This window comes from Engraulis encrasicolus, chromosome 9 (assembly GCF_034702125.1).
Source record: "Engraulis encrasicolus isolate BLACKSEA-1 chromosome 9, IST_EnEncr_1.0, whole genome shotgun sequence".
Classification (NCBI taxonomy): domain Eukaryota; kingdom Metazoa; phylum Chordata; class Actinopteri; order Clupeiformes; family Engraulidae; genus Engraulis; species Engraulis encrasicolus.
The window spans coordinates 15,227,292-15,249,432 of NC_085865.1; the positions used below are offsets into that span (position 1 = coordinate 15,227,292).

Genomic DNA, 22,141 nt, shown 5'->3' on the forward strand with positions numbered 1-22,141 from the left:
CGACATTTGCTGCCATTTATTGTCCCCGTCCCAACTCTTTTGAGACGTGTTGGATTTATCAAATTAGAAATGAGTACATATGTCCCCCAAAACAATATTTTTTCTCGGTTTTAACACTTAATATGTTGTCTTTTCACTATTCTACATCTAATGAATAGATTGAATGTTTTGAAAATGATAGCATTTTGATTTTATTCACTGTTTACCAAACGTCCCAACTTCATCGGAGTTGGGGTTTGTAGCTTCAAGCTTGTCTTACCCAATACTCCTGGGGGTTCACTTCATTTTGCACATACCAATAATTCCATGTTTAGTGTAGTTTTTGGGCTACTTATACATGAGGTTCTTAACAAGTACAAACAATTGATGAAACGTATGCCTGACATTTCGTATAAAGAAACTGGTGATGATGCAATAAGAAAACCAGGGTAAGCAACAGAAACATCTGAACTGCTCAAGGGGTCCATATACTTTCAAGCTGCACTATAGGTAAATAGTTTTGGGAGGGATTCATAGATTTCTGCTATCGTGGCTGTCACAAGATGAATGGGTTCCACTTTGCTCCACGAACATTCATCTGGATCTATGCCATACGTTTCGGTCTGCAAATGTGTGGATTTATCAAAAAAACGTTAAAAATCCTTGCACATGATTAGAGAAACCATTTGTCTGACATGAGATGGTACTTCAACAACACACAGATTCGAAAACGAAGGCAATTTTGACAAGTAAGCGGCCTGTCATATGGTTCCTGTCATATTCACTCATTCCAAAAGTAATTACATTTTCGAAGGTCATAATTGAATTGGGCCAAGAAGAACGTCTTCACACATACCAACCAAACTTAACAAGGGACACCCTGCATACGGAAATGCGGTGTCTTAGGCATTAAGTGGGCTCTATTATAAGACTGTGGCCAGCACATTGAACTGAAATGAGACTTAATTTTCAAAAGCCACACATTTTGGGAAAACAATGTAATAGGGGTGTAAATCACAACCTTCATGACGGTATGATACGGTATCGATTTCTTAAATCAGGGATTCGATTTTTTTTCGATACTTAAGAATTCCCCACGGTACGATGCAATTCGGTTCGATTCGATTTTTTCCAATTGCTTTTCCACTAGTATTGTGTTATGGAGCTAGGGCATTGCATAGGGGCCAGCGATTCGATTATTTTTAAGAATGCCCCACGATACGATGCGATTCGATTAAATCGCCGGCCAATACTTCCGATACATCGATACATTTACATCCCTACAATGTAATATAAGTTGCAGGCACATGCTTGGCCACTGGACCTGGCACTGGCACTCTTTGCAGCTATGTGCAGCTACAATGTGTGAGTGAAGCATACCAGAGGATGCTTATTTTGATTTGTGTGGCATTAAAGGGGTATGCCACTATTTTGGGCCTCAATACAGTTAAAATCGTTGACTGGGGTTTATAAAGGTGGTAAAGTGTCTTATTTTTCATGTTAATCGTTGTCTTGCTTTAAGACAAGTTAAAACAGGGAATATGTCGCTAAGCTAGTGAAAGTCAATGTATCCGTGTAGCATTGTAGCATTTTTGCTTCTGTTCACTTGTTCCCAGAACCTGGCCATGGAGAGGTGGAGACCCACGAGTGCTTATACTACAACATCAACTGGGAGACGGAGAAAACAAACCAGAGTGGAGTGGAGCGCTGCGAAGGAGGAGAGCGGGACAAGCGCTCCCACTGCTACGCTTCCTGGCGCAATAACTCAGGCACTATTGAGCTGGTGAAGAAAGGCTGCTGGCTGGATGACTTCAACTGCTACAACAGGTCAGCAACGGGAACTTAATGGTTTTAGTGAAGTTTTAGTTTATTTAGTTTAGTGCAGCAGGGACCATGCACAATAGTCATCGTTCACAAAAGTAAAAAGATGGCTTGTGCCAGATTATAGTTAACACAGTTACTTTCCATCTGCAGTCCCTGGGCAGGTAAAACTAAATTAAAATACAGTACATATACAGATAAGAACAGCCTCATGCACACACACACACACAGATCTCATTGAGCTTTTCCCCCCTATAAACTATGAATCAAGTGAAAAGGGAGTTTTTCCTCACCCCTGTTGCCACCAGGGGCCACATCTGAGCGCCCAAATTCAGCGTGACTATCTATGACTTAGGCTGGACCCAGCCAATGTGGACCTTACGCCTCTAAGAATCCTGGGCCCAACCTATGTGGACATTATGACTCTACAATCTCTATCTGTGTCTTCTTCCTCTGTCTTCTTGGTATTCTCTCTTGTTTCTGTTTCTCCTCTGTATTCCTCCTTTTAAATCCATCTCTAACATTGATGTTTTTTTCCCATTTGTTAGGCACTTAGAATTGCATGCCTTGTATGATACAGTGCTATACAAATACTATTATTATTATTATTATTATTATTATTATTATTATTACACACACACACACGCACACACGGCATATAGTTATGAATTTATTATATGTTAATTAGAATAACATATGATTAGTGTTGGCAAGACTAGTTGGTTAATATCAATTTTTTCACGCCCCTTGAGAAGTAGTACTTTTTAGGTCACATTGTAGAGTAGACCGTTCCAAGTTTTGGTTCCCCTGAATGAGAAGGCTGTTTGAGCAAAAACAGTTTGTCGGTTTGGGAGACTACAATCTCCCCCACTGGTGGATCTTGGGGTTCTGCTCATCTGTTCAGAGCAGGGTTGAACAAATGTTTTTAGAGGTGGAGGTGCTGCATTGTGAATGATTTTATGAATTAGCCGCAGATCAGAAAATCGTATAATGTTTTCCAGGCTGAGCATGTTATACTTGCCCAGTATGGAACAATGGTGGTATGACAAATCCTCAATGCTACATTGTGTACCTTTTAAAGCAACATGCCACCATTTATGGAATTGCGCTCATTTTTGTCCAGATAAATAATTGAGTTACCTGTCTGCTGTTCATCCTCCATCCATCGTCCTATAACTTGTTGCTCCAAGCTAGCATGGATTGTTGAATCGGAATGGACCACCTTCACCCAACTGGTCCAATGGCATATGCTAGCTTGCCTCGTAACTAGGAGCAATATTACTCAGAGAATAAGTGATAGAAAATGTAAAGTATTTAACAGAGGGGAGGAGTAAAATTAGTTAGTCCAAACATTTCCTTTACCTCTATGCATTTTCTGCATTTGAGTCACAGCAAGTAGTCAATCCGGATGGCAGTTCTGTAATGTGTCAAGTCAAAGCCAGTATTAAACCTCTTCTTTTACTAGTACTATGCACCGGCTACACATTTTATAGCATGTGCACTGGGGTGCACCAGCCTTTGAACCAGGGTCCATATTATTCCATATGTCCATATTAACTAAAGCTGATCTATAAAGTGGCAGCGGTACATGTGTGTTATAAACCCACTGGTCATTATAAAACACTTTATTTGCTTGTAGTGCTTTATCCCATAGGCATATGTTATGTGAATATGGCACGGGTTAAAAACCACTTTGTGCAGCAATGATTGTTCAGTCAGCTTGTTCCATTTCCAACCTTTATGAACAACTTCCTCCTCTCTTATATAGGATTCCTTCTCTTTTATATAATTAGCTGTAAATTACACAAAACACAATGGACCCAGACTGCGTTTTGCTCATACGAACGATACCCCATCATCTGACTTTGCACACTTTGAAAGTAGCCCTGTCATGTCACATGAAACCCTGCTATTGACATGGAATGACTCAATATTTTGATAGCAGCATCATTGCACTTTTCAGTCACTGAATTTAGGGAGGCGCTGCCACACTCAGAGTGGTCATTACTGTTGTTTAAATTGTAGAAACAAAGATGAATGTCCGCGCACACTCCCGTGTTGCTTTTTAATTTTGTTCAAGTGAGCGCTTTCGAGCTAGTCGCTCTTCAGCAGACCTCTCAAGCACTCACTTGAAAAAAATTAAAAAGCAACACGGGACCAGTGTGCGGACATTCATCTTTGTTTCTACAGAATTCTGGCCTTTTGTCATGCACCTGCGTCTTGGATGTGCGCACCACTAACCTACTGACTGACCTGTTGTTTAAATTGCAAATACATTGTCAGTCCATTACCATAACTGTCATTACCAGAGGGCAGTTGCCTAGTTTGCTTGCTTGGTTGTGACAGGCCTGGCAATCACAGGTGTATGTGCATCATAGCTGGGGGCATTGATCTTGCCGATTAATTTCATTTTTTTCAAAATAACGACATTGGCTAATATTTGGGAAATAGTTCATATAACTTGTCTGGTTATTTAATATATATATATAAATGACGTTATACAACAACACTGTCCAAAAACACACACTATGTTATTGGGAAACCTTTAGTTTTAATTCTTGTGACATTGCAAACCAGGGTGCGCTAAACACCCAGACTCTTGAAATTCCTGCTCTGCCTTTGAAGAGCTCTTCCTTTGCACTAACATAACTAACATCATCAATGTTAAAGGGTGGCACAATAGGCTTGACATTTTGAATGGCAGTGAAGAGCCGTTTTACCGAAATCAAAGAAAAATGTGTTTTTAGACTATTTTGACTATTACATTACATTACATCACACTTGGCTGACGCTTTTATCCAAAGCGACCTACAGGATATGGGTTACAGTCCCTGGAGCACTGTGGGGAGAGGCCCCTCGCTCTTGGGCACTTCAGCCATGTCTGTAGATGTAGGGAGAGGTAAGAGTGAGATTTGAACCTGAAGCGCTCTGATCTTAAGACCACTGCTCTAACCATTAGGCCACGGCTGCCCCATCAAAACTAGCAAGGAGTCATTTGACAGAATAGTCCAGTTGCCTTTCCACTTTCTCAGATTTGAATCCCCTTGTGCATGTATTTTTGCAGCCTTCCTTTAGCAATATTTTGTCCCATGCTCTTAGCCTTCAGCCATGTTTTGGATGCTTGATGCCCTGGGGACGTGTAAAGGCAACTGGCGTATTCTTCCAAATCACTTTTCCTACAAGTTTTGATCAAAACAGCCGCAAAACTGTCCACTGATGTAGCTAAAAAACGCCCATTCACTGCAATTCAAAATTTCAAGCCTATTGTGCTACCCTGCCACATAGATAACATTTGGTAGTTATTCACAATTTGGTAGTTTGTACCAAGTTTTACTTGTAGTTGTATTTTTTTGTAGTTTTGTAAAGTTTTAATTTCCATGTTTGATGCCCCCTATTGCAGACACCTATCGAAACGAGCCACAGCAAACGTGTACAAAGCTAAAGGTGTTCCAACAGCATGTTGTGAGAACTCTTTTTGGGGCGGGGACTTTTTATGGCCGATCAGTGTATGTGACTACAGTTAGAAATTTAGTGCGTTGCGATTTCCTAATACACAGCTTGTTCTAATACAGTATTTGTTTGTGGTAGATTCACCTAAAATTGCTAGGATGTACCGATGGAACGTTGACGTTGACGTTGAACTCATGGATGGCAGTTGTAATGTTTCTTGTTTTTTTCTTGTCTCCATGGCAACAGGCAGGAGTGTGTGGCCACGGAAGAGAACCCCCAGGTGTTTTTCTGCTGCTGTGAAGGCAACTTCTGCAACGAGCGTTTCACCCATCTGCCCGATGGAACTGGTGAGAAACTGTACCAGAGTTGACTTTACCTAGCCTTGCTTGATTTTGCAATGCATTGCAAAGAAGACATGGCAAGCTTATTTTTCTAGTTTAGAAAAGTCCATCTAAATTTAAGAAAGAAAAAAAACTCAATATTTGTAACTTTAGGAATAGACATATTGGACTTGTTTTAAGAATTTGCCAGTGGCGCAAGTAAAACTATCTTGTTCAGATTTTTTTTTACTGGTTACAAGCAGATATATAACATGGCGATACAAGCCTTGCAAAGCTCTGTCAGTCTAAAAGCTCTGAAATTTGTCCACTGTTGTAGCGAGAGTCTTGTGGTAAACATGCTTTCAGCTGCAGGTGAGCTGGTTGTATGTTGTAAAACCTGGCACAACCGCAACCGCATAGTACTAATAAGGCTGTGTTGAATGCTGCAAACGAAGTTTACTGCCAGGACAATTGAGGGCAGGGCGTGTTTTCGCCGCCAACCAATCAGGAGCCTTGCACTGTCTGTTGGCGTACTGGCTGGCGACGGATATTTCAGTCTGGGAGAACCATCCGTTAAGATGTATATGACCTCCGTTCAGGTCTGCAAATGGGGGGGTTGCGGTTGGTGGTGGAGCGTTTGCGGCCAGCCCAGGACAACTATGAACTAGGCTTAAGACTCAATTGCCAAATCTGAGCACCTGAGAGACCAGAGTTGGCCATTATCATGCAGTGTTTACAAGGTTTACGCATGACTCTTTGAAGTCCACATGCCTGCTTCGTATGCCTCGTCTCATCCACTCGAACTGCTTTTGGGAGAAGTATATGACTTGTCTCTGTCAGGAGTGGTATATTATCCAAACAACTCTTTTCTACAAATAAATCCCTGTACCTAACAAGTTGCATTTCAGGACTTGGTAGGTTTTTGTCTGCATATTTGTATTTCATAAAAATGAAAAATAAGGTTTGGTAAATGTAGATGAGCTAATTTTTTTTCTTACAATCTCTGTGTGTTTTGTCTGTGTGGGTTTTCATGCAGTTACCATCCCGCCTCCCCCTACGCCCTCCCTGCTCAACCTGCTGGTGTACTCCCTGCTGCCCATCACCATGCTGTCCATGGCCCTGTTGCTGGCCTTCTGGATGTACCGCCACCACAAGCCCCCCTACGGCCACGTAGACATCAACGAGGTACGTCACGCTAAACCAGTGCATCTCAAGCTTTTTAATAAAATAAACACCCCCCTGGACCTCATTACAGGAGCCTCCCAATGCCCCCTTGACCTTATCAGCCTGCCAACACCCCCTTAGTATTGATAAATAAAACGGACTAATGCCCCGCAATGGCAACTAAGCACTGCCCACACTCAGGTGTATTCTTCTCAACAACCCCTTAGGGCTCCCCAACGCCCCTGGGCTGTAGAGCCCCCATTGAGAAATATTATGGTAAACGTTTGTAAGACATTAGTAAGACATGTTGTCGATCCTATAAGATTGACCTTGGTCCATAAATGTGATTTAAAAGAAATAAAGTGTTTTTTTTGTTTTTGTGAAGAAGTTTACGTAGTCCATTCACCTATACATTGTCATTGTTGTATCAACTGACATCATCTGGTTGCATCTGATCAAGGTACAGTCCAAGTATAGCAGTCAAACGGTTACTGGCAATAGATACCAACAATAGCAACCGTATGATATCACTTTTCCCCAGAATACACTGAGACATAAAGATGGCAGATTAAATGCACTGCAAATGCAGGTGGTATCCTAAACATTGTGGAAAAAACCAACATAAAGCACAACATTAGCTAAAGCTAAAGCTACGGATGATGCCACAATTTTGGTATTGTCAACAATGCTCATTGTCAATCTTAGAAGGCCAATTATGTTTTTCTACCAAGGGATCCTTTTAGGTAAAATGTTTTGTTTGACATGCATAATGAAAGTCTATAAGATGTTTTAAAGTGTGCTATTGTAAGAACGTAAACATTTAACTACTTAACTACAGAAACTAAGATCTAATTAATATACCGGTAATGTTAAGTTTGTGGGCTCCTTTTAAGTAGGCAAGATCTACTTAAGATTAAGATCTACTACTGTAAATGTAATTGTTTAAGATTTTTGCTGCACTCCTCAACACTAATATAGGGGGTGTGAACATTTTTCACCACACCAAAATACCCGTCCTGTCCCTTTAAAAAAACATAAATAAAATAGTCAAAGTAGCATGGCAAGGGCTCCACCTGGTGGTGGCTGTGTGGTACGCCCCTGTAGAAGTGTGATCCAGGGCTTAAAAGCATGCATTGAACAATTAAAACAATCAGTCAAGATGTGACCTTAAGTGATTCTGCTTATCCATGTCCTGCTTTTAGCGATCAATCAGGCATAGTTGTTCTTATCCTTTCACATGTTATCTTCAATTGTAGAAAAGTTAACACGTTAAAAGAACATGCCATTACTCTCAATTTAAAAAAAACCCTACCAATCAAAAACACATCTGTATTATTATTATTATTATTATTTTTAAATTAAACTCATTGCAATGTCCTCAAGGGGTAATTTTATGAACTGCAGATGGATTCATGCATGAATTGGCTCAATGGCCATTGACCACTGACCTGGCTCTTCCACTCTCTTCAATATTCTCTCTCTCTCTCTCTCTCTCTCTCTCTCTCTCTCTCTCTCTCTCTCTCTCTCTCTCTCTCTCTCTCTCTCTCTCTCTCTCGGTCTCGGTCTCTCTCCTCCAGGATCCTGGGCCCCCTCCGCCTTCGCCACTGGTGGGCCTCAAGCCCCTGCAGTTACTGGAGATTAAGGCCAGGGGGCGCTTTGGCTGTGTGTGGAAGGCCCAGATGATGAATGACTACGTAGCCGTGAAGGTCTTCCCTATTCAGGTAGGTTCAGCAAACACTAGATGGAAAGTGTGGTTTGATGACGTTTTGGGTAGGGCCGCGCACATGCAAAGTCACTTGTTGCAGGTGCCAGACAAAAGTGTCTGACAGTTTAAGAAGGTAGGGTCTCCAGTCTCCACACTGTGAAATAAGCTCCAACAAATAAACATTTCGATCATTGGAACTTATTTCGCCGATGGTTTGATGAGGAATATTTGTATCTGGTCCAAAATATATAGCAGTATATAAAAGTTTAGGCACCACGTTGGAATATCATTGCATTGGTTCCTCTTTGTTGACATTTTGAAGCATCAATTTTATTCAAACACATTTTACGCCGCAAAGAAAGAAGCATTTTAGCTGTGAAATACTTTTAATGTCCTCTTTTGTTCCTTTTCACCCTTGGGATGATCCCTCTTCTCCAGATAGCGCCACATTATTGCATGCCTACATCTCACAATTTATACTTCCACTTTTCTTTGTGTAGGATAAATTGTCCTGGCAGAATGAGCGGGACATATTCATCATGCCGGGGATGAAACACGAGAACATCTTGCACTACATCGCTGCGGAGAAGCGCGGAAACAACCTGGAAATGGAGTTCTGGCTCATTACTGAATTCCATGAAAGGGTAAGAAGTAGCAAAATGGCTATAAAATTCAGTTACATGTCAGAGCGAACCTGATGACGCATTGGGCGAAACGCGTTGTTCGCTCCAAGAAATAAAGTTAAGAAAAGTAAGCAGTGTGCGGTGTCTCTTGACTTTTGGTTTATCAGTTACATGTCTGTTTACAATTTTTTTTTGCTAGGACCCAAGTTCAACTTTTTATGTAGACAGGATAGTGAAGAATGGAACAGGAAGCTAGTCGGAGAGAGACACAGGGGAGGATTGGGAAATTACTTCGGGTTGGGAATCGAACCCGGGTCGCCTGCATGCGATATTTTTTTTCCTAGTAGGGTGACGCCACAGGTGGCCTCTGATCGGTCGAACTTCCAGAGCGGCAAGACTGCAACACGTGAGATGGGGGAGTTACAGGAGAGTCTTGAAACCGAAAACACGCCGACACTTGCCACACTTTTGATATGTGCCTAAACCTAAACCTTCCCTAAACTTAACCTGTCAGGAAAGCAATGTTTCTTATTCTTTACTTTTGCCAAGAACGGCGAAATGAGCAAGGTATTGGCGAATTTGATGCGAAATTGTGCCCAGACCAAAACCCATGCCTAAACCCTAACCTGTCACAGGAAGTTGTGAAGGTTGACCAATGAGAAGCCGAGTTTGGCCATCTGTGGCGTCCTTGTACTAGGAAAAAATATTTAGCCGCCTGCATAGCAGTCCAGTGCCCAGCCACCTAAGCCACGGCTGGGCCAACTGTGAGCGGATTTGGATAAAAGTATCATTTAAGTATAATGTAATGTAATGTAACGTCAAATGCTCTGTTCCGCTTTGTTAGGGTTCCCTGACTGATCATCTGAAGGGGAATGTGGTGAGCTGGAATGGCTTGTGTCACATTGCTGAGACCATGGCCTGTGGCCTCGCCTACCTGCACGAGGACGTCCCTCGCTATAAAGGGGAGGGGCCCAAGCCGGCTATTGCTCACAGGTGAAGTTATATTCATTGCTTTAATGAACAAGTGAGGTCGTGGCACACACGCACGCACGCGCACGCACTCGCATACACGCACACAAACACACACACACACGTACACATGTACACACACCACATGTATCTAGCGTTCATCAAATGTATCCATAAGCCAGGCCATCTCTAATTGTTTGTGTTATGTGATTTCAGGGACTTCAAGAGTAAAAATGTCATGCTGAGGAATGACTTGACAGCGATCATAGGTGACTTTGGTCTGGCTGTACGGTTTGAGCCAGGGAAGCCACCGGGTGACACCCACGGCCAGGTAGGTCTCCTTTCTTCATCCAACAATACTGCCATACAAAGGCAAAGTGCAGTAACTATGTCAACATTGAAACTGAGTAAAATGACTTCAAAGCCTTGGTAGTAGGTTGGATATTGTAGTTACTGCAAATCTGACATGGCAATATCTGTAAAAACGGGACACATTTGGACCATAAGGCTTTGTCACAAGAGACAGGAGATGTAATGAAGACCATTTTCAGTCTAGACTCAATTTTCTCAATTCTAAACTCAAAATATGTAGTTACTGCACTTTGCCTTTGTAGGGCAGAATAGCCCAGCGGCATATCAAGGGCAGTATGCCTTCAAACACCCCTCAAGACAAACTGGGTTGCTTCTCATTGACTAGACTCAGGGATGATGACCGGAGCACTTGCCCTATTTTTTTAGAATTAAAAAAAAAGAAATGTTTTAGTGCACAAAGTGACTGACGTTTTGACGTGTTTTCTCCTGTCCTTGCAGGTGGGAACGCGAAGATACATGGCGCCTGAGGTATTGGAAGGAGCCATTAACTTCCAGAGGGATTCCTTCTTGAGGATAGACATGTACGCCATGGGCCTGGTGCTCTGGGAGCTGGTGTCTCGCTGCACAGCGGCTGATGGTAAAGAGACCATATTGCACGTGAAATTTGATTTGAACAACCTGCTGAAGATTGGTAGACCCTTGTCACTGAAGCAGAGTTGTGTAAAGTAGATGAAGTACTCTTACAGATGTTATTAAAACACAAGTAGTATGATCTTATATTAAAATAATATAAAGTAGTATAATGTGTTTTTTTAAGTTGAAACCATGTTATATAAATCTGTAGTACTTCTATTTCTACTTTATTCAACTCCGCACTGTATGTAGCTGAATAATAAAGAATACATTGCCTTTTCAATGCAACTTGATCATGATGACAATTGAGCCTTGGCAAATAGTTCTTGTCTTATTTCGGAGAGTTTTATTTTTTGCTATGATACTTTGGCTGAAATTAAGTTTGGCATGCTTATTGCACAACACAGAGGATTAGGCTTGAAAGCCTGGGTCCCTGCAATCATGGCTGTCTATCCTTTCATGCAATATGTTCTATGCTGTTGTGACATTCCCACCATCAAAGACCTATAACGGGTACATGTCAAAAGAAATGAATATCAAGTTGTTGACATGGAGTAGATCGACCTGTTCATGTATAAAAAGTGTACATTTTCTAGCCGTATTCAATATCTAATAATGATAACTTTATGTGTTAGAAATGGATTAGATTAAACTATAATAGACTAGAATAGATTACATTTTCATTAAAAAATGAATGGGCAACATAATGGGCAACATAAGCCTCTACAAAGCCTCTACTGCAGGGCTATTCAAATGGCGGCCCTGGGGCCAAATGCGGCCCTCGGACAGCAAGGTTCAGGCCCCCCACAAGTCCCTTGAAATACAGAATCGTTTTCTGAATTTAGAGATAAAAGTACGGGTTCCGTTCCGTATCGAGCTGAAACAGGACACAGGAAATTAAAATGCAGGAAATTACATCTAAGAAATTGTCCCGTATTTTTTTTCATTGACAGTCGGCAACCATAATACATACGTATAGTTCGGCCCCTTTACTGCAAGGAATTTGAAAAACTAGCCCTCGTTGACATTTAATTGAATACCCCATCTCTACTGCCCTTACTACACCAATACAAGTTACATTATTGGTACCCATGGGTGTGGCTAAACTGGTTTTGCTGTTCCAAAGAGATCGTATCCCCTGTATGTAAGCGACAAACGCATAACACATGTCTGTCTGTCTGTCTGTCTGTCTGTCTGTCTGTCTGTCTGTCCACTATATATTAATACATCTGCTGTGTTCCTGGTGGCGTGTCAGGTCCGGTGGATGAGTACATGTTGCCGTTTGAGGAGGAGATCGGTCAGCATCCCACTCTGGAGGACCTGCAGGAGGTGGTAGTTCACAAGAAGATGCGGCCTGTCTTCAAGGACTGTTGGCTCAAGCATGCAGTGAGTACATTTATACTTCACGCCACACTGACTCATTGGATCCTTGACACGGCAGAAGTTAATCAAGCAGAAGTTAATCATAGGGCCTTGATCTCTGTAACATTACACTACACTTAGCCGACACATTTATCCAAAGCAACTTGCGGTTGTTTTAAGTACAGGGTGTTGGGGTTACAGTCCCTGGGGCACTGTGGGGGTGCCTTGCTGAAGGGCACTTCAGCCATGGAGTACGGTAAGGAATGGAACGGTGGGATTTGAACCTGCGCCTCTTTGATTTAAAGCCCATCTCCTTAACTATTAAGCCACGGCTGCCCCACATGTAATGTTAAGATTCTGTTGAAATCTTGTAAAATAATTAAGTGGTGCTACATCCACACCACTGTACCACAGGAACTGCAAGTGGGAAATAGTTCATAACATCAACATGCTTAGACTGACATTAATGAAACGCAGCAGATTAAGGTTTATTATCGATATGAACACATCCATATTTGTAAAAAAGGTGTCCGCTTAAGTGTCACCATGTAGTAGCATCAACATATTGGCCAGATTTTTCTCCTTCTCCTTCTCCTTCTCCTTCTTCCTCTTCTTCTTATCCTTCTCCTTCTCCTTCTCCTTCTCCTTCTCCTTCTCCTTCTCCTTCTCCTTCTCCTTCTTATCCTCCTCCTTCTCCTTCTCCTTCTCCTTCTTATCCTCCTCCTCCTCCTTCTCCTTCTCCTTCTATTTCTCCTTCTCCTTCTCCTTCTTATCCTCCTCCTTCTCCTTCTCCTTCTTATCCTCCTCCTTCTCCTTCTCCTTCTTATCCTCCTCCTTCTCCTTCTCCTTCTTATCCTCCTCCTTCTCCTTCTCCTTCTCCTTCTCCTTCTTATCCTCCTCCTTCTCCTTCTCCTTCTCCTTCTTCTTCTTATCCTCCTCCTTCTCCTTCTCCTTCTCCTTCTTCTTCTTATCCTCCTCCTTCTCCTTCTCCTTCTTATCCTCCTCCTTCTCCTTCTCCTCCTCCTTCTCCTTCTCCTCCTTCTCCTTCTCCTTCTTCTCCTTCTCCTTCTCCTTCTCCTTCTTCTTCTTATCCTCCGCCTCCTTCTCCTTCTCCTTCTTTTTCTTCTTCTTATCCTTCTCCTTCTCCTTCTCCTTCTCCTTCTTCTTCTTCTTCTTATCCTCCTCCTTCTCCTTCTCAATTGTGAGTTGATTGCTCTTGTCTTGTGTGGCACAGGGCCTGGAGCAGATGTGTGAGACGATAGAGGAGTGCTGGGACCACGACGCTGAGGCCCGTCTATCTGCCGGCTGTGTTGAAGAGCGCATCTCTCAGATCCGCCGGCTCACCAGTAACACTACCTCAGACTGCCTGGTTTCTATGGTGACCTCCGTCACCAACGTGGACTTGCCACCCAAAGAGTCCAGTATCTGAGTCCAATCCTCCTCTCATTTTTTCCTATGTGACAGATTTTTTTTAAATGGCAAATGGAAGATGTATGCCATTAATTGTGAAGAAAGTAAGCAACATGGGGGGGAATCATCATCTTTCCAGACTCAGTGGATTTCAGTAAACAACATGAATGCAGCTGCTATTTTAACCAACATTTATATTTTTCTTTTTTCTTTTTTTCTGATCGGATCAGTACTACCAGCACACGTCTCTACTGTATTTTTCTGAAGAGGGGGTGGGGATGGGGAGGGCCGGGGGAGAATAACGGAAAGGGACATCTCACAGCGCATTCAGGTGCCGACTTATGAATGCTGACAAGATGCAGGTACCTCAGCTTCTCTTTATTTAATTATTTTTCTTTTGTTTTTGGTTGATTCCTATTTTTCTGTCTTCTGTACAAGATTGCCTGTGACAACCAACAAAATCAAGCAACCACCTACCATGTTGGACAACTACAATAATGCTGCAAACCTTGTAGGAACATTTAAGACTGTTACACAACAACTTTCCTCAAGGGATTATTTTTTATTTCTCAAGAGTCCTTTTTTTTTCTCTCGACAGCATGTGCTATACAAAACTACGGTAAACGTGTCTTTTTATGGAACTAACGGGTGTCTCTGGAACACAGAAAAAAAATGGAAGACAAACTAATTTCTTTATTGTTTTGAATTGTGTTTGGGGGATACTGGGATGGGGATAGCAAACCGAGGGATTAAGTGAACAGCATTCCTTACGTGGCAACAAGTTGTGAAGACAAGATTTCAAGCTAGTTAGTTTTGTGAGGAGATGGCCTACAATGCTATAGCTTGGTCATTGCCGTGTCAGAGGCAGTATACGTACCTCTGGCACGGAGCGGAACTACTTCTCAGGTAACCAGTCTTATGGAGGGCTGGAGAGGACGCCTCTTACTGCCATGTTAGGTATGAGCAGTTCTGAAAGGGGTCTTTGCTGACGACATGTAAAGCTTACTCCACCCTATGAGTTCAAAGCCAGACGTGGACATTGAAGTGGCCCATTAACTGACACCACTAAAACAAGACAGAAAAAAAACGTACTCACAAGATAATGGTGGAGATGTGTGACTGACTGAGTGAGGGAGTGAGCTGCAAGCGAGCACACGAGTTGCGTTAACATTGTGTGTGACTGAATGTTTGAGCGAAAGAGTGAACAAGGAAGTGGGGCAAAGTCCACAAAACAAGTGTTGGCCAAGATGACAGCTAGCAGATTAATGTTATGTTGGGTTTAACTTTATTGTTTTTTTTTAAATTGTGCTTTTATCTGCATTATTTTCGCTGTCTTCAATCCAGAATCCATTTTGGATGTTGCAATGTAAGGACCCAGATTATGGCAAGAGGCCAGCCTCATTCCTCATAAAAACCTGACTAAGTGTTCAACGTTAAGATGGATTTTGGTGCGTTCGATTGCGTTGGCCGGGTCCCCTTTCCCCCATATTTTACCTCTCTCTCACAGGGACCAAATTCTTGAGTCGTGACCTCACTGGTCCTGAGTTGTAGGAACATTTCCACAGGGTGATGGCTGAACGAGATTCATGTTCAGCCTTCCCTTCATGACTGCATGGCCACATTCTATTTCAATAGCGGTGAGAGGAGGAAAGGAGAAAAAAAAAGAAAACGAGGGTGGTTTTGTTCTTTGTCTTAAATGTGGCATTTTGAAAACCCACATTTCTGTATGCCATAATGTAACAGTGAATGTCCACAATGCTGCTGTCTCAACTCAAAGATGAATATATTTCTAGATATATTCCTTTTTTTCTCTACATCACACACACACACAGTTCGGTAGAAACTGCATACCAGTGCATGGATTCATCAACAGAATTGTCATGGCTTCCGAGGTGAAACAGAATACAAAAAAATAAGTTTAGGACTGAAAGAGCAGAGTGAAAACGCTAAAAGAAGAAACATAATTGTTCATTAACCGCAGACCACCTCAAACCAGAAATACCTCAGATTTTTCTATGTGTGTGACTTCTGTTATATATTTTGTTTGTGTTGACTTGTAGTAAGTATATTTTAATGTAAGTTGTTTTTTTCTGATTAGAAGATTAGAGGTTTTCTTTTTTCTTTCTTTTTTTTTCTTTTTTTTTGTGGAAAATTAAGAGTAAGTCCCAAATCTTCTAAGAGAGTGCTACAAAGTGATGTTGTATAATGTGAGCGAAATGTAAATAGCTGTATACAAGTGTAGAATTCTGCCTACTCATGACACCAGGGCATTATTCATGATGTGTGCTGGTTGTCTACTCTAATGTTCTTTTCCTGTCTGTTACTGCAAGGGGCATTGATCCTTCATGTCTGGCTAAAACGGCAACAAGATTCACCCTCCCCTTTCTCTCTTAGTTGTAGCATACCGTTTCTATTTGCACAATCTCAACATGCTGTTCCCTTTTTTAATGTCATTAATTCATGAAATTTAGTTTATTCCAGCATACATGAATTAGAATAAACACACAGTGGCTGTACATTATTTAACCTGCGTAACTTACATAAGTGGCCTCACCAAAATTACCATTGCTGTTTTTACTATTGTTATTTAAAATCCCAGCTCTAGTCTTTTAGATTATGCTTACCCAAATACCTACGCAACCTAGACTAATGTGATCCTTTGACAGAGTTGGCTTTTCCAAAATTAAAGGGAGTGAACGATTGGTTTATCACCCCCAGGGCTCTTTGGGTTGAGGTGGGGGGTCTGCAGTGGCTGCTTCTTTACAACCCTCCTTAAAACACATTTTGCTCTAAACAACAATCTTCTATTTTTTTATAGTGCCATATTTAAGGACTGGGCTTTGCACTTCCAGTTCATGCTGTCAAGCATGTGACAATAAGGGCAGACCCCTTGTCTTGGACATATGCAGAATTAAATCGATCATGTCGGGACAACTTGAACCCATCTTGGTCACCATGGACTTCCATTTTTATTTGTTCTATTAATATAGATGTGATCAGTTCGCATTTGGGTAATGTAGGTGATCTTGCCCCATTTCCGTTTTAAGTTTTCAATAAAAGTCAGGGTGTATGAGCCCCCTCTTAAGTGAAACGTACTGCCAACAGTGAAATGAAAAGGAAAGGTTGATGCCTCAGTGCCAAAGTGAATTGAATATGCAAAGCATTTTTCATATACATTTTACTCAGATATACAGTAATATAGCGGTCTTGTCAATTTTTCTGTTGCTATCTAGTAAGGTTTTTTTTTTTTTTTAAAGGAAAGAATTTGTTTTGGATGACTTTCAAAATTTCCTGCTTACCCACTCATTCATGAGATGACATCATCTCATGTTTGCGCCCAAAATTTTGCTGACTGGTGCTCTGAGTGATTGCCAATTGGGACAGTTGGTTACGTAGCAAGCAATACCCTCCGACAGAGCCATCTACAGGGAGAGTTATGACTACCAGGGTACCAGAAGTAGATTGGCCTCTTGTTTCAATAGAGATTGAAATGGTGCCTGGAAGCTGTTTTCTGTTTGCTACACTAACACAGAGCCACAACATAGCAAGCCAAAATTAAAGATAAGCGAACTACCTATGTGGTTAATTGGCACCAAATATATGCACTAGCAATTGGCTTATTTATGATTAATTCGTTAAAATTTGCTGATACGTAAATCTGTGAAATGTATTTTAGGATATAGGCTATACTACACCCTGTTTTGAAAGCCACTTTCTGGTACTAACAGAAAGAAAGGAAAAAAATGCAACACAGAGGTCGATGGAATCAACCCAACTCTCCCTATAGATGGCTTTGCCCTCCGCAATAAATTGCTGACGTCTCTGAAAGGAGACCGATCTCATTGGTTCTGTGGTGCTGTCATTGAGTTAATAACCAAATTTTACGTAACACTACACTTAGCAGACACTTCTATTTGAAGTGAGTTACATTTATTTTAAGGGTAGGATACAGTTTCAGGAGCAAAACTTCATTGAACAGGGCATTCGTGGGAAAACAATAATTTAAAGGTGATGGCCAACCTGTAGTTAATTTATCCAGACCTCTTGATTCCTTACCTGTTTGATTTCACCGTTAAAGTGATAATCAAACAGTGTCATAAAATACTTCACTACATTACACTACATCGCTCTGTTACACCGGTCTGGAAAATTAACCTTTTTTACACAATGCTGAACATACAATAGATAAGCAATACTGCTAGGGCAGTGGTTCTCAAACTTTTTCAGATTGAGGACCACTTTGTCCCCCAAAAAATGGTCAGGGACCACCTGTCAACGTAATTGACAACTGACGGGTGCTAATTTGACTGCTATTTTTGATGCCAGTCACTTACTTTTCATTAGCACTTACAAACCTGTCTAATTGTGGTGAAAATGAGATTTCAGCTATGTTTACCATTGTAATAATCTTACAAATATAGCCTACTACTTACTTGTCTTGGAAAAGTAAAATCCCCTCGCGGACCACCTGAGCTCTGTCGCGGACCACCAGTGGTCCCCGGACCACACTTTGAGAATCACTGTGCTAGGGGATCTATGAAGTGTTGAAGAGGCTACTATTTCACAGTTTTTCTGTGTCCCCCGTCACACCAAATTAAGTGAATTAAAATTAGGTAGAGGCTAAAAATCAGTTTTTATGTGAGGAGATGGCCCACACAAACAACTTTAAGAATTGAATTGTAACTGAGTGAATATACAGACCAGGAACCCAGACCAGGTTTATGGTTGTCCATGCTGACCACTGATGCCCAGTCTGGAAGATCAAATGCATCAAACATCAGCGACAGTCCAAAGCTTTGAGCTTTCCAGGAGCGTTCTGATTTTGTGCCTTTGTGTTTTCCCATTCACCAAGCAGCCTCTGCAGGCCCCATCTTTGTGCTTATTCTTTTTTTTCCAACTTTTCTTGTTGTTGACATAGTAAAAATGGGGAGGGGGGGACTATTATGTAAATCTCGAAACCGTGACCAGCTGTAATTCTGGATACAGTCTTAGATCCAGGTTTTCAGGAACTAATGACCACAGACCTCATATGAAAACAGTGTTGCAAACTAGATAGCTGTAGATACTATGATTAAGTTATGTACACTTTTGTCTTGCAAACAGGAAAACCTCTTTTTGTACAGGTGTAACATAATCATATGGCCATGCACCGATTGACAATGTGAAAGCCTTTTTCAGGCTGAGCTTCAGCATTTTGACCTCTTTTTCAAGATGAAGAAACTGGTACTTAAGGGGACAGTTGTTGGTTTTTTTTTTACCTCCTGTTTGTCTTTTACATTTTAAGTCGGTACTGAAGGAGTCTGAGAAGCAAAGGTGACTTACATGGGCTCTCTGAAATAACCATTTGCAACAATGCACACATGCTAACTCTAAACCATTGGCCACTTCCAAATCATCACAAAGTTCCACGTTATTTGAATCTCCAACATTTTCTTTCCTATTTTGTAAACCTACTTAAACGTCATTTGTACCATCTATGTCCGTGTATCCTCAAGGTCTTTTCCAGAGTAAGCTATTGCTGAAACACTAGAATACGTTGCATTACCTCAGTTCAAGTACAGGAATTGGTACAACATTGCTTGCAGAGCTGCATATAACTTCTGCAATGCCTGAAGTGATACATGGATTGTTTTATTATTGTTATTACAATTATTATTGTTGTTCTTATATTTTGGTTGATGTCCTGGACCCCATTTCTCGAAAGCAACGTTGTTAACCTGTTCGCAACTTCACTAGGTTTTCAATGGGAAATTGCATTGCAACCAAGTAAGTTGCTTATTTAGTTAGCAAGGATGTTGTGGAGAAACGCACCGCTGACCAGTACATGTTTTTGTCCACGTCAGTGTCACCATAGAAGGATACTGGGAGAAATCAATGGCTTCCTCGAATGATACCAGTGACTTATTTTTAACCACTTTAAATACAAAATGCTGTATTCCATTGTATTCACTGATGCTAGTCTTTGGTTTTTAGTCAATACTAAAAGTAGTCACTACTTACTGTATGTCACTACTGTCCATTTGAGTTGACCAAGGCAGTTCCAAAGGAGGGTTCTCTTTTCTTGTCTTTTCAAGGGGTCATATTTAAAGTGCTGTTTCTATAACCAGGATATGTGAAATGTAAATGTGTTAGTTTATGTTTCACTATTGTAGCGAAATTGTAGAACAGAGATGGGTTGTACTACTGATTTTAACATAAATATACTAAAAATCTGTAAGAGACAAAAGTGTATACAGAGTTGAGCTTGTTGCTGTAACCCCTCTTTCAATTGAAGAGTATGAAAAATCGAACATATATATAGGGCCTGTATATATATATATATGTATATACATGTATATCTATATATGTATATCTATATATCTATAGGCTTGTAAAAAAAATTATGCCCAGGAAAAAAATCCAACATTCTTTGTGGTGCAGTACAGTAATGAAGGAATTTTTTGAACGATCATTGTAACATAGTTCTTTAATTTGCAGTGGATCATTGTTCCTTTTTTTACTGTGGTAATGTTAGAGCTCAGTATCTGGAGTTTGCGATAGATTTGCCTAGAGTTCGAGATGTGGTTGTTTCAACTCGTCACTGGTGCCAGAATAAACCAGTATGAATGTAGTATTTGCCCAGTGGGAAACAACCACACCCTGACTGTTAGAGAAAAAAATACTAGAAAGGATTATTTCAATTTTATCTTTTTGTATATGAAAGTAAACAATAAAATACTGATAAAGCATTTCTTCATGCCTTCATGTCTTTTATTTGCAAAAAAAAATACTTACACAAAACAATACTGACTTTTAGCTCCTAGGAGGGGAAAAACATATAACCACTGCATTTCATAGACTTGGCGTTTCCAGAACTGTGTCCCTTTGATGAGGTTTGGGATGAAGATGATGCAGATGATGAATTTCATTTGACATAGGCCTACTGTCAATTGAAAATGGCAGAGTTTTAATTCATGATTATGTCAGTGTCTTAAAACGGCTAAGTGCATGTAATGTTACAGCAACTCACAAAAGAGTTCAGGGCCATCGTCTGCTACAATACCATTTTTTTTTTCCCACGGTCAGTTAAAATGAGAAAAATTATGAATATTTACTCAAGTAGAGTGTAGTGAGACTTTCTGTCAGTAGGAGTCAGTGCTGGTCAGGAATCATGCTGCCAGGCTGAGGGCAAGACTCGAGATGTATGCAAAGGGTAGTAGTGCCGCCATTTATAGCCATTCGTAGAGCATGTAAGGTAATGAAAGAACCGCACACCGGTGAGCTCCCATTTATTCTATGGATGGAATTTCACTGCCCAAGAAAGCATGTGACAAATCAAAATCTTGAATCTTGAATCATGAACTTCACGTTTTTAGCCTGCACCCGACAAAAATAATTTGGATGTGCATGTGAGATTGGACTTAGAGCATGTAAGCTGCCAATGAATTTATGTCCCAATTCTTTCTTCTGGCTGAAAAGGACATCATGTGATGGTTTCTATTGGCAATACCACTTCTGCACTTTGATTGGTGTGCTGCAGCAACCCTTTGGCTGCCACCAGCTAATCCTGACTAGACTGGAGGTTCCACTCAAGTATGTCAGACAAGGGAAGGAATTGATTCCTTATTTTATGTAACTAGAATGGAAAATCCTGCAATTAATCATAATTGATGTAATACCATCCCAAATGTCACTATATGTACATAGATATGCCCTATATGAAAATGTTCCAGATTAGCACAATGGCTAATTTCCATCTTAGCACAGAAGTTTGAAGTTGCGTTTGACCAGTCTCCAATGTGCAGTAAAACTAGACATAGGCCTACATATAAGAAGACATTGACAAAACACACACACACACACACACACACACACACACACACACACACACACACACACACACACACACACACACACACACACACACACACACACACACACACACACACACACACACACACACACACACACATACACAGAGAGCAGCAGAGAGTACAATCAGTGGTCATCTAGGTTATGTCCTGAAGTATAGATGCAGTATATAAGCCAAGGTATAAAAGCAGACATAGGCCTACACACTTACACACTGTTAGTGAAAATGAAGAAATAAATACTATATTAGTGAGGAGAGCCAGTGGTATCTTTGTAGGTCCCCTCTATATATGGGTGTCCAATGTCCTTGCATCTTGTTTTTGGACTGGTATAAAATGCCTGAAGGGATAACTAGATGATCTGAATATCGCATGGCACATAGAACTGATTAAGTAGCCTATGAGGAAAAGCTCCTTTGGGATGTGCTCTAATGGGACAAGGTTGCTAGGAAACCCAAGAAATGAGGAAATACAAAAGGTGGCCCAGCAGCCGTTCCTCACCTGAAAGCAAAGTTGTGAAACCTAATGGGACAGGCCTCAGAG

At 41.1% G+C, this 22,141-nt stretch overlaps 1 protein-coding gene across 1 annotated transcript in view; it reads left to right on the forward strand.

Annotated features, from left to right (window-relative positions):
• The window catches only part of acvr2ba (activin A receptor type 2Ba), a 43,353-nt gene extending 22,874 nt beyond the window's left edge, over positions 1-20,479 (forward strand). Inside the window, exons 2-11 of the mRNA XM_063206664.1 lie at positions 1,596-1,806; positions 5,497-5,597; positions 6,607-6,755; positions 8,312-8,455; positions 8,940-9,083; positions 9,907-10,055; positions 10,248-10,362; positions 10,842-10,980; positions 12,232-12,362; positions 13,573-20,479. Of these exons, the coding sequence (XP_063062734.1) occupies positions 1,596-1,806; positions 5,497-5,597; positions 6,607-6,755; positions 8,312-8,455; positions 8,940-9,083; positions 9,907-10,055; positions 10,248-10,362; positions 10,842-10,980; positions 12,232-12,362; positions 13,573-13,767 (1,478 nt within the window). The 3' untranslated portion in view covers positions 13,768-20,479. The remainder of the gene's footprint in view (positions 1-1,595; positions 1,807-5,496; positions 5,598-6,606; positions 6,756-8,311; positions 8,456-8,939; positions 9,084-9,906; positions 10,056-10,247; positions 10,363-10,841; positions 10,981-12,231; positions 12,363-13,572) is intronic.
• Positions 20,480-22,141: the final 1,662 nt, after the last annotated feature.